Below are 12,892 nucleotides of genomic sequence, written 5' to 3'. Positions count from 1 at the left end.
GCTGACTGCTGGACTGACCACCGCATGATCACCTCCAAACTGCGAATGACAGTACGAACCCCTGTCCGTCTCCGAAAAATTGACAAGAAGCGGTTGGACTGTGCCTGGCTTGAAGAAGCCGAAGCCCGGAATAATTTACGATGCTCCATTCCTGGGAAGCTGCAGGAAATTGACTCCCTCCTGAGCCCTGTAGTGTTGATGACAACTGGACCTGTCTTAACTCAAAGCTATATGAGGCAGCAGCCGAGTCCATTGGCTAACACCGGAGGAGGCATCAGGACTGGTTTGTCGAAAACTCAAGATTCAATCAAAACCATGCTGGACACCATGCATAAGGTACATAACACAGCTTTGAACAACCCTACATCTGGCCGGCTGAAGCAGCACTGGAGAACATCAAGGAAGGAGGTGCAGTCTGTTTTAAGAAAACTGAAAACTGACCCGACCCCGGATAAGCGGATGAAGATGGATGGATGGAAAACTGACTAGTGGACTGCCAAGGCCAGAGAAATCAAGGAATTTGCAGTAAAAAATGACATGCACAGCTTCTGAACCCTTCCAGACTCTCTTGAACCAACCTGCCCCTCCTGATCTGGCCGTTCTGGAGGAGCTGAACCAACCTGCCCCTCCTGACCTGGCAGTTCTGGAGGAGCTGAACCAACCTGCCCCTCCTGATCTGGCAGTTCTGGAGGAGCTGAACCAACCTGCCCCTCCTGATCTGGCAGTTCTGGAGGAGCTGAACCAACCTGCCCCTCCTGACCTGGCAGTTCTGGAGGAGCTGAACCAACCTGCCCCTCCTGATCTGGCAGTTCTGGAGGAGCTGAACCAACCTGCCCCTCCTGATCGGGCCGTTCTGGAGGAGCTGAACCAACCTGCCCCTCCTGGTCTGTCCGTTCTGGAGGAGCTGAACCAACCTGCCCCTCCTGATCTGGCAGTTCTGGAGGAGCTGAACCAACCTGCCCCTCCTGATCGGGCCGTTCTGGAGGAGCTGAACCAACCTGCCCCTCCTGGTCTGGCAGTTCTGGAGGAGCTGAACCAACCTGCCCCTCCTGATCGGGCCGTTCTGGAGGAGCTGAACCAACCTGCCCCTCCTGGTCTGGCCGTTCTGGAGGAGCTGAACCAACCTGCCCCTCCTGGTCTGGCCGTTCTGGAGGAGCTGAACCAACCTGCCCCTCCTGATCGGGCCGTTCTGGAGGAGCTGAACCAACCTGCCCCTCCTGGTCTGGCCGTTCTGGAGGAGCTGAACCAACCTGCCCCTCCTGACCTGGCATTTCTGGAGGAGCTGCCCAGTTACCCAACCATTGAACAACTGGATCTAGACCCCTGGTCCTGATGGCATCCCTGCTGAGATCCTTACACAGGGAGGATATCTCGGCACTAGAGCCATTTCTCACTTTATTTCCGACGTTTGGAAGCATGAAGCAGTCCCCGAACAATGGCGGGACGCAAATATTGTTACCATTTACAAAGGGAAGGGTGAGAAGTCTACCTGCGGCAAAAGCGAAGATACAAGGACCAGCTCAAAACAGCACTCAGGAGATGTGGGATACAGCACACATAGCTGGGAAGCTCAGCCTCAGAACGCTCCTACTGGAGGCAGCTGTGCCCTGCTGGACTACAGCGCTCTGAAGAGGAGAGGAGTGAGGCGAGGGAAAGGAAAAGCCAGGGGAGGATACGATGTACAAGCATAAGCAAGTAAGTGTGTGTGTGTGTGTGTGTGTGTGTGTGTGTGTGTGTGTGTGTGTGTGTGTGTGTGTGTGTGTGTGTGTGTGTGTGTGTGTGTGTGTGTGTGTGTGTGTGAAACACACTTTGCCATATACATACTGACCTGTCCTAGTGGACTTGTTGCGGGCCTCCTGCCTGCGTGTCTGGATGCAGGCTTCCTGGGCCTTCATGTGCTGAGCCACCAGCGCACAGTCTGGATGCATGGCCTCCGTCTGAGGGGAGAGAGGACAGGGACTTCAGTCCACTACAGGACAACTGCACGACTCGGATTAGACCAACGGTATAACATGGGAATATTCACTCTGATTAGACCAACAGTATAACATGGGAATATTCACACTGATTAGACCAACAGTATAACATGGGAATATTCACTCTGATTAGACCAACAGTATAACATGGGAATATTCACACTGATTAGACCAACAGTATAACATGGGAATATTCACTCTGATTAGACCAACAGTATAACATGGGGATATTCACACTGATTAGAGCAACAGTATAACATGGGAATATGCACACTTATTAGACCAACAGTATAACATGGGGATATTCACACTTATTAGACCAACAGTATAACATGGGAATATTCACTCTGATTAGACCAACAGTATAACATGGGAATATTCACTCTGATTAGACCAACAGTATAACATGGGGATATTCACACTGATTAGACCAACAGTATAACATGGGAATATTCACTCTGATTAGATCAACAGTATAACATGGGGATATTCACACTGATTAGACCAACAGTATTACATGGGAATATTCACACTTATTAGATCAACAGTATAACATGGGGATATTCACACTTATTAGACCAACAGTATAACATGGGAATATTCACACTGATTAGACCGACAGTATAACATGGGAATATTCACACTGATTAGACCGACAGTATAACATGGGAATATTCACACTTATTAGACCAACAGTATAACATGGGAATATTCACACTGATTAGACCAACAGTATAACATGGGGATATTCACACTTATTAGATCAACAGTATAACATGGGGATATTCACACTTATTAGACCAACAGTATAACATGGGAATATTCACACTGATTAGACCGACAGTATAACATGGGAATATTCACACTGATTAGACCGACAGTATAACATGGGAATATTCACACTTATTAGACCAACAGTATAACATGGGAATATTCACACTGATTAGACCAACAGTATAACATGGGAATATTCACACTGATTAGACCAACAGTATAACATGGGAATATTCACACTTATTAGACCAACAGTATAACATGGGAATATTCACACTGATTAGACCAACAGTATAACATGGGAATATTCACACTGATTAGACCAACAGTATAACATGGGAATATTCACTCTGATTAGACCAACAGTATAACATGGGAATATTCACACTGATTAGACCAACAGTATAACATGGGAATATTCACTCTGATTAGACCAACAGTATAACATGGGGATATTCACACTGATTAGAGCAACAGTATAACATGGGAATATGCACACTTATTAGACCAACAGTATAACATGGGGATATTCACACTTATTAGACCAACAGTATAACATGGGAATATTCACTCTGATTAGACCAACAGTATAACATGGGAATATTCACTCTGATTAGACCAACAGTATAACATGGGGATATTCACACTGATTAGACCAACAGTATAACATGGGAATATTCACTCTGATTAGATCAACAGTATAACATGGGGATATTCACACTGATTAGACCAACAGTATTACATGGGAATATTCACACTTATTAGATCAACAGTATAACATGGGGATATTCACACTTATTAGACCAACAGTATAACATGGGAATATTCACACTGATTAGACCGACAGTATAACATGGGAATATTCACACTGATTAGACCGACAGTATAACATGGGAATATTCACACTTATTAGACCAACAGTATAACATGGGAATATTCACACTGATTAGACCAACAGTATAACATGGGAATATTCACACTGATTAGACCAACAGTATAACATGGGAATATTCACACTTATTAGACCAACAGTATAACATGGGAATATTCACACTGATTAGACCAACAGTATAACATGGGGATATTCACACTTATTAGATCAACAGTATAACATGGGGATATTCACACTTATTAGACCAACAGTATAACATGGGAATATTCACACTGATTAGACCGACAGTATAACATGGGAATATTCACACTGATTAGACCGACAGTATAACATGGGAATATTCACACTTATTAGACCAACAGTATAACATGGGAATATTCACACTGATTAGACCAACAGTATAACATGGGAATATTCACACTGATTAGACCAACAGTATAACATGGGAATATTCACACTTATTAGACCAACAGTATAACATGGGAATATTCACACTGATTAGACCAACAGTATAACATGGGAATATTCACACTGATTAGACCAACAGTATAACATGGGGATATTCACACTTATTAGACCAACAGTATAACATGGGGATATTCACACTTATTAGACCAACAGTACGAACATAGGATATTCCCCAGGCCAGAAAAAAAAAAGATTTTAAGAAATCTTGAGTTGAGATATTTGGCTGAGAAGCCAGTCCAGTAGCACTGTGTCCCACTGTATTCATTCACAGAACACTGTCTGAATAACTCAACAGCGAGAGAAAATACTTTTGACTTTGTGCCAGCTTCCATCGGGAGGCAGGCGGAAATTCCTTGCAACGTTGCCTTTGAAACTTCCCCCTGCGTCCTCATTATACAGGCGGTGGGCTGTCACAGTGTCGGCAGGGTTTGATTTGCCAACGCTGCCCCCAACACCCCCCTTCCCCACCACCCCCAAAACCTGGCTCCTTCTGCTACTTCTGCTGCTGGTGCTACTGCACTTGACAGACAGCAGAACTCAGGATCTGGGACAGGCTGGGAGTCCTGCCACCGGTCTGGTTCTGGTACAGTAGAACCTCTGGTACTGATAGAACCTATGGATTCAAGTGGAGAAACTCACTGGCTGAAACTCCTGATGTGTGGCGTCTCTGTCTAGCCTCTCTCTTTCACTGTACATATGATAATAGTGATGGGTGAGAGCAGGGAGAGAGGGAAATACATAGAAAAAGGGGTAAAGCGCACAACTCCTGAATGAGTAACAGTGTCCCGGTGCCCAGTGAGTGAAGTTCAAATGAAAAAAGGAGAGACCGGCACTCAAGGTAGACTATATTAAATTGCCATTTTAATGGGCAGAAAGAGAACGTTTCGGCGTGGAGCCTTCGTCAGCAAAAAAAAAAAAAAAGATTTGCTGACGAAGTCTCCACGCTGAAATGTTCTCTTTCTGCTCATTAAAATGGCAATTTAATATAGCCTACCTTGAGTGCCGGTCTCTCCTTTTTCATCAGAGAGGGAAATACAGCCAGAGACCACAGGAAAACGCTTAAATAACGGGCTTGATGTACTGTACAGTAATAAGAAGTCCAGTACAGTTTGTGCCAATTAGCTCATCTAGAGATTCACACACTTCACATCAGCTCGCTCTACCTCCCAGCGTCCAGAGGGAAGTGGAGAAGCTACTGTAAGTGACCTCTAAAGTTACCTCTACCATCAACTGAGGGATAATGGAAGCAGACAACAGGAAGGACTGGTTGATCGCTAAACCAACTCACCATGTCTTGAACTGACTTTAGACAGTGTGGCAGACAATTTTTGTGTCTGTGCCAGTGTGTGTGTGTGTGTGTGTGTGTGTGTGTGTGTGTGTGTGTGTGTGTGTGTGTGTGTGTGCAGGTTTATAACATCTAAATCTAAACTGACTTTTTATTACCATCTAACTGCACACACACTGTTAATGTAGATGATGCGAGCAATGCTTGGAAAACTGAAATGTTACTGGTCACCGTACTGAGGATTGCTTTCAAACAGGGAGAGTTTATGAACTGTGTGTGGATGCATGTGTGTGTGTGTGTGTGTGTGTGTGTGTGTGTGTGTGTGTGTGTGTGTATGCCTGCGAGAGGAAAGAGACATCAGTAAGTATGAGTTTCTCAGTGTTGTGGTGGGTAGGAGTGAGTGTTTGGTCTTGCGTATGTAATACATCCTCCACAGACATCTTGCCTCCCCAGCAGATGGTGACGCTGCAGGTGAACATGACCTTTCACCCCCACTGACTGTGCCGCTAAGCTCAGGGTAGCCGCCTGTGACAGGACAGGCTTAACCGTGATTGGGCAGCACACCCTGGCCAATCACGGAAGCGGCCCATCTCGTGCTATTCTGCAGCTGTCAACCCACTGTTCCTCACGGTGTCTCTGGCTGCGTTCCAAATCACATACTTCCATACTATATAGTATGCCAAAAATTGATGTAGTATGTCCCAATAGAGTACATAATATTCCACATGCAGTATCACATACTTCCATACTATATAGTATGCCAAAAATTGATGTAGTATGTCCCAATAGAGTACATAATATTCCACATGCAGTATGGAAAAAATACCAGGATGTCCTACTATGTACATCCGGTTGTATTTTGCAGTATGCTAGCCAGCAGACTTTTCTGCCTATTCTGACCCACAATCCTGTGCTCAGCGGAAATTATGTTGAGTGTCTTAGGAAGATACAGAACTATGGCCTCAGTTACCATAAGCTGAGCTTAACATCTGCCCAGAAGAGAAATTCAGAATGAATACACACAAACAGGAGGATAGATAATCTAGTCTGGGCCTGTGCGTCCCCTAGTCTGGCTCCTCTGCTCTTGAAGGATGCACACAGTGAATCAGTCTCCTGGAACCTGCCTCCACTCCACAAATAAAATAGTAATAAACATTATTTCAGACCTCGTATAAAAGCAAAAGGTCAAAGATTCTTATATAATATATAAGAGCACTTATTGTATTTTATTATATTGCACTGTACTTTAGATTGTGATTCTTGCACTTTGCCTTCAGCACTAGATTATGCTCTTAGTCACTTGTTTTATAAAGAAGATGCACTTGTGAGTTCTGGCCAGTAGTAGTACAGTACATTGGCTCTTCCTACGTTAAATGCAATTATTGTTAGTCGCTTTGGATAAAAGCGTCTGCTAAATGACTGTAATGAGTGTGTCTGTACATGCATACGGTACAGTACATCTATGATGTACAGTCCACACATATTGGAGTGACCCTGGAGCTCTCATTAACACATCTGCCCATTTTTACCAGAGAGAGAGAGAGAGAGAGAGAGAGAGAGAGAGAGACAGAGAGAGAGGGAGAGAGAGACAGAGAGAGAGAGACAGAGAGAGAGACAGAGAGAGACAGAGAGAGAGGGAGAGAGAGACAGAGAGAGAGAGAGAGAGAGAGAGAGAGAGAGAGAGAGAGAGAGAGACAGAGAGAGACAGAGAGAGAGAGAGAGAGAGAGAGAGACAGAGAGAGAGAGAGAGAGAGAGAGAGAGAGAGAGAGAGAACCTCTATACTGTCCCTTCTCTATCAGTTGTGCAGTGGTTAACCTCCTCTCTGGTTTATGGAACATGTCAAACATAAGTGTGTCTCACGTCCCTTTACCCTATGATCTCTATACCAGCCAACAGACAGGGCTGGACACTCTGGGCTTTATAAGACAGGGCTGGACACTCTGGGCATTATAAGACAGGGCTGGACACTCTGGACATTATAAGACAGGACTGGACACTCTGGGCTTTATAAGACAGGGCTGGACACTCTGGACATTATAAGACAGGACTGGACACTCTGGACATTATAAGACAGGGCTGGACACTCTGGGCTTTATAAGACAGGGCTGGACACTCTGGGCTTTATAAGACAGGACTGGACACTCTGGGCTTTTTAAGACAGGGCTGGACACTCTGGACATTATAAGACAGGGCTGGACACTCTGGGCTTATAAGACAGGGCTGGACACTGGGCTTTATAAGACAGGGCTGGACACTCTGGGCTTTATAAGACAGGGCTGGACACTCTGGACATTATAAGACAGGGCTGGACACTCTGGGCTTTATAAGACAGGGCTGGACACTTTGGCCTTATAAGACAGGGCTGGACACTTTGGCCTTATAAGACAGGGCTGGACACTCTGAGCATTATAAGACAGGGCTGGACACTGGGCTTTATAAGACAGGACTGGACACTTTGGGCTTTATAAGACAGGACTGGACACTTTGGGCTTTATAAGACAGGACTGGACACTCACTCTGGACATTATAAGACAGGGCTGGACACTCTGGGCTTATAAGACAGGGCTGGACACTCTGGACATTAAAAGACAGGACTGGACACTCTGGGCTTTATAAGACAGGGCTGGACACTGGGCTTTATAAGACGGGGCTGGACACTCTGGGCTTTATAAGACAGGGCTGGACACTCTGGGCTTTATAAGACAGGACTGGGCACTCTGGGCTTAATTGCAAGCAATAAAAAGGTCACCTGGCGGCTTAGTCAAATCCAGACACAATATGACACATACAGCCAAGCATGGTGCATCCTTTCTGCCCCCTGATTGGGTAAAGCCCCTGTCACTTCATCTGCAGTACCTCTGAAGACAGTGAAATCATTCAACAGCATTTTATTAAGCTACGGTACAGATGCAGCATATCAATTCCTAATTGGCCATCTGTGGGCGTCAGCAGGGACGTGCACAGATAGACACGAGGTGCCCTCTGGACAAGGCAAGTGCCCTTTTGAAAGTTACTTTTATATTTTTTTATTTTTTTTATTTTTTTTTACAGTGTAGGCCTACTGTATGTGGCCCATGGTGACATTGATTAAAAGCGTGTAATAATAATGCCCCAAAATGCATTGTGATTTTGGACATTATAAGACAGGACTGGACACTGGGCTTTATAAGACAGGACTGGACACTGGGCTTTATAAGACAGGGCTGGACACTCTGGATATTATAAGACAGGACTGGACACTCTGGGCTTTATAAGACAGGGCTGGACACTCTGGACATTATAAGACAGGGCTGGACACTCTGGACATTATAAGACAGGGCTGGACACTCTGGACATTATAAGACAGGGCTGGACACTCTGGGCTTTATAAGACAGGGCTGGACACACTGGGCTTTATAAGACAGGACTGGACACTCTGGGCTTTATAAGACAGGGCTGGACACTCTGGTCCTTATAAGACAGGGCTGGACACTGGGCTTTATAAGACAGGACTGGACACTGGGCTTTATAAGACAGGGCTGGACACTCTGGGCTTATAAGACAGGGCTGGACACTCTGGACATTATAAGACAGGGCTGGACACTCTGGACATTATAAGACAGGACTGGACACTCTGGACATTATAAGACAGGGCTGGACACTCTGGACATTATAAGACAGGGCTGGACACTCTGGACATTATAAGACAGGGCTGGACACTCTGGACATTATAAGACAGGGCTGGACACTCTGGGCTTTATAAGACAGGGCTGGACACTCTGGGCTTTATAAGACAGGGCTGGACACTCTGGCCTTATAAGACAGGACTGGACACTCCTGGCTTTATAAGACAGGACTGGACACTCTGGACATTATAAGACAGGACTGGACACTCTGGACATTATAAGACAGGACTGGACACTGGGCTTTATAAGACAGGGCTGGACACTCTGGGCTTTATAATTGCAAGCAATAAAAAGGTCACCTGGCGGCTTAGTCAAATCCAGACACAATATGACACATACAGCCAAGCATGGTGCATCCTTTCTGCCCCCTGATTGGGTAAAGCCCCTGTCACTTCATCTGCAGTACCTCTGAAGACAGTGAAATCATTCAACAGCATTTTATTAAGCTACGGTACAGATGCAGCATATCAATTCCTAATTGGCCATCTGTGGGCGACAGCAGGGATGTGCACAGATAGACACGAGGTGCCCTCTGGACAAGGCAAGTGCCCTTTTGAAAGTTACTTTTATTTTATTTTTTTATTTTTTTACAGTGTAGGCCTACTGTATGTGGCCCATGGTGACATTGATTAAAAGCGTGTAATAATAATGCCCCAAAATGCATTGTAATTTTGCCAGCCCCCCCGCACACACACACACGTGCCCGCGGCACACCCGTGCCCCTCCCCTCCCTCTCTTCCTTTGTCAACGGTAAACGCGAAAAGTGGACACAAACGGAGGCGCGCTATTCCTCCACTGCCCTTTCCCCATCCAGAGTGCCTGAGTGATGACAGCTAACCAGCCAGGTAACACATAAACAAAACAAGTGTATTGTTGGCCCCCTAAGCTGCAGTTGCAAAACTATAACTTGCATTTATTTGTCTCTGTTGTGAAGTAAGTCTCATACAGCACAAAACAGCTGAGCATAAATTAGCCGACTGCCCACCTGCTTAACAAGCTAGCTAGTCATAATCAATTAACGGATTTAACGTAATGATGACCACCACACGACCAATGTCGGTAGAATTTGTTGTTGGTACAGCATGTGAAGCTATCAGTACACTTAAGCTGATATAATATTTAGTACTATGTAGTAATCTTAACCAAGTGTCAGCCCCCCCCCCCCCCCCCTGTCAACATCTCGCCACGCAAGGTGCCCTCATTTTTCACTGAGCACCTGCTCCCCAAAATGTGCGACGCAGTAATAAGGAGAACATCTGGTTGACTATATGTGAATGAATGGGTGCTTGGGCAGCAGCTCTCTGTTTGGCATAGGTTGCCAATTCCGAAGTGCTGGCTGTCTGTACAACGTCATGTGTAATAGGTTTGCTGTATGTATGTGTGCATGTGTGAGTGCTACAAAGAGGTCACTGGTTCGAGTCCTGCGTGCGACAGGGAAAGATTTGGGGGTTTCGTCCTGGCTGCTAGAATTGGTGATTGGTGATTGGTGATTGGTGAATTGGTGATTTCACTAAGCCATGTTACCGTTAACAATGTGCTCTTGAGAAATACACTTGACCACTACGCTGCTGCAGTGGTAGTGTGGTGCTGTGTGTGTGTGTGTGTGTGTGTGTGTGTGTGTGTGTGTGTGTGTGTGTGTGTGTCTGAGGCCATTGCTGTACAGGAGAAAACGTTGGTCAACTTGCCTCGATAAATAAGGGGAAAAAGAAGGGGGCGGGGGGGGTTGGGGTTGGGGTTGGGTGGCATAATCCAATTACCTAATCGTCCTTCAGGCACAATTCTGGACTCTGCAATGTCAATAGTGTGGCAATCAGCAGTGTGGCAATCAGCAATTGTTTCCCATCAGATAGCCCTCTCCCATTCGTTAATACCAGTTCAATTATAATCTAATAGTAGTCTTAATCATGTCTTTATCATAGGGCACCGACCACCCCAGGGAAGACAGCTTCACATCCACCAGTCCCCTAATCACATCTATAGGTTCCAAGAAGAACCCAGACATAACAACACCAAGGGGACAGGGGACAGGTGACGTCACGCCGCCCAGGCATGAAGGCCACTCTTGCTAATGGTATAACGAAGCATTACATGCCCTCTGATTCCCATGAATGCAATCACCATGAAGGTAATCATGAGAAACCAGACATCGAAGGGGAGGGGTCAGGTTTGGTTACCTCACTGCTAGACATGCTGCACTCAACCATAGTCAACGTACACGTGTCCTTGGAGAATACTGTGGCGAAAGGGAAGGTACTGAGAGAGAAGCGGAGATAGAGGAAGAGAAACGTCTGGTCCTCATGGCCATCAGATAAGGGTGAAAGCCTTGGGGACGGATGCAGCAGTTATTAATGGAGGGGATGTGATCATTAGCATTCCCATGAAGAGAAGGCTGGGGCTTAACACGGTGTTATTACTCACCGACCCTCCTCTACTAAGACATCTGACTTAAAGGAGTATTAAAGAGAAAATGCATGTTTAGCCCTGTTTTAAAGGAGTAGTAAAGGGAAAATGCATGTTTAGCCCTGTTTTAAAGGAGTAGTAAAGGGAAAATGCATGTTTAGCCCTGTTTTAAGGTTACTTATGATCATATACAATGGTTCAGATCAAAACGTTGACAAAGCTAGCATTTTCGATAAAGTTGATAATTGCTCTACCACCGTTTTGGTCATACAATGGATGTTGATGGGCATCTTGAAAAATCATTCAAAAACATGTTAAACTCTCACTTTCAAAGACAAGAAGCTCACAGAGGGGGTAATCGGTGTCCGTTGGTGTTCTGACATCAAATTCGCTGCAAAGTATGAATCCTGTAGGGTTTTATTGATCATTTTATGAAATCCATTGACTTGTATTGACGCGACCGTTGTAGATGTGTAGATCAATCCGCAGAGGTGATTCAGGAAGCGGAACTACTTACGGTAGCTATTGTTTATGTTAGCTAGGCTAGCTAGTTTGCTCACTGCTCACGCTACTCTTTCGCTCTCAGACAAGGAAGCCCTAGGCTACAGCTCAGAAAACGCTTATCAAAATGGTTGATCTAGAAGAGTATGAATTTGATCGCGAGGAATTAGACTTTGACGGCAGCGCTTATCGTTTCGAGCCTGAATATAGTGAGGAGGAACTACAGCAAATGGAAGAGATGGAGGCTCGCCGAACCGCAGAGCCAGAGACGGTCGATGAAGCTGTCGCTATACCACGAACCACGGGTGTTGGGTGGTGTGCTTGCAAACATTGCCGACAGATGCCCACCGAAGAGGAAAGTTTGTGCCTTACCGAGTGGGACCTGTTGCTAACAGCTGACATGGCAAACCTTTCGGTCCATGAGTCTGACTCCTTGCCTGTTGAAAGTGAGTCCTGCTTTTACCACTAGTATTTATGTCCGAGCGAATAAATCTACAGTTTTGATAATTTCATGCTGTAAGACCACTTCTTACAATTCTATTTTTCTAAAGTTAGTCTTAGCAAAGGGATTATTATTATTATTATTATTATGCTTCAACACACACACACACAAACACACACACACACACACACACAGGCGTACACACATACACACACAGCTGGCAATAAGAACTTACCTCAAGTTCTTCCACTCGTTCATCTTCTGTCGTTCCTCTATGTAAAGTTGGAACAGCATCACATTTGAGGAAGACACTTTTGGGAGATTTCTTCGAGAATAGCTTATAACATTTGTCCTCAAAATGCAAAGCGCACACACAGTGATCTAAGACCCGAAGAATATCCATGGGTGTGTTTACGTCCAAGTAAAGAGATTCTAGCCACAACTTCAATCTTGCGGGATCATTGTAGGGAAGTCTATGACAAGTTACA

At 45.3% G+C, this 12,892-nt stretch overlaps 1 protein-coding gene across 1 annotated transcript in view; it reads right to left on the bottom strand.

Moving 5' to 3' along the window:
* ghrhrb (growth hormone releasing hormone receptor b) overlaps positions 1-12,662 on the bottom strand; it is a gene marked incomplete at both ends in the record, with an annotated part of 36,234 nt that extends 23,572 nt beyond the window's left edge. The window contains 3 exons of the mRNA XM_084443862.1: positions 1,829-1,937; positions 11,236-11,314; positions 12,640-12,662. Of these exons, the coding sequence (XP_084299988.1) occupies positions 1,829-1,937; positions 11,236-11,314; positions 12,640-12,662 (211 nt within the window). The remainder of the gene's footprint in view (positions 1-1,828; positions 1,938-11,235; positions 11,315-12,639) is intronic.
* Between the last annotated feature and the right edge of the window lie 230 nt (positions 12,663-12,892).

The sequence above is a fragment of the Borostomias antarcticus genome, assembly GCF_949987555.1.
Source record: "Borostomias antarcticus genome assembly, chromosome: 10".
In the NCBI taxonomy this organism is placed as follows: Eukaryota; Metazoa; Chordata; class Actinopteri; order Stomiiformes; family Stomiidae; genus Borostomias; species Borostomias antarcticus.
Note: the sequence above shows the minus strand (reverse complement) of the source record. Positions and strands in the feature narration are given on the sequence as shown.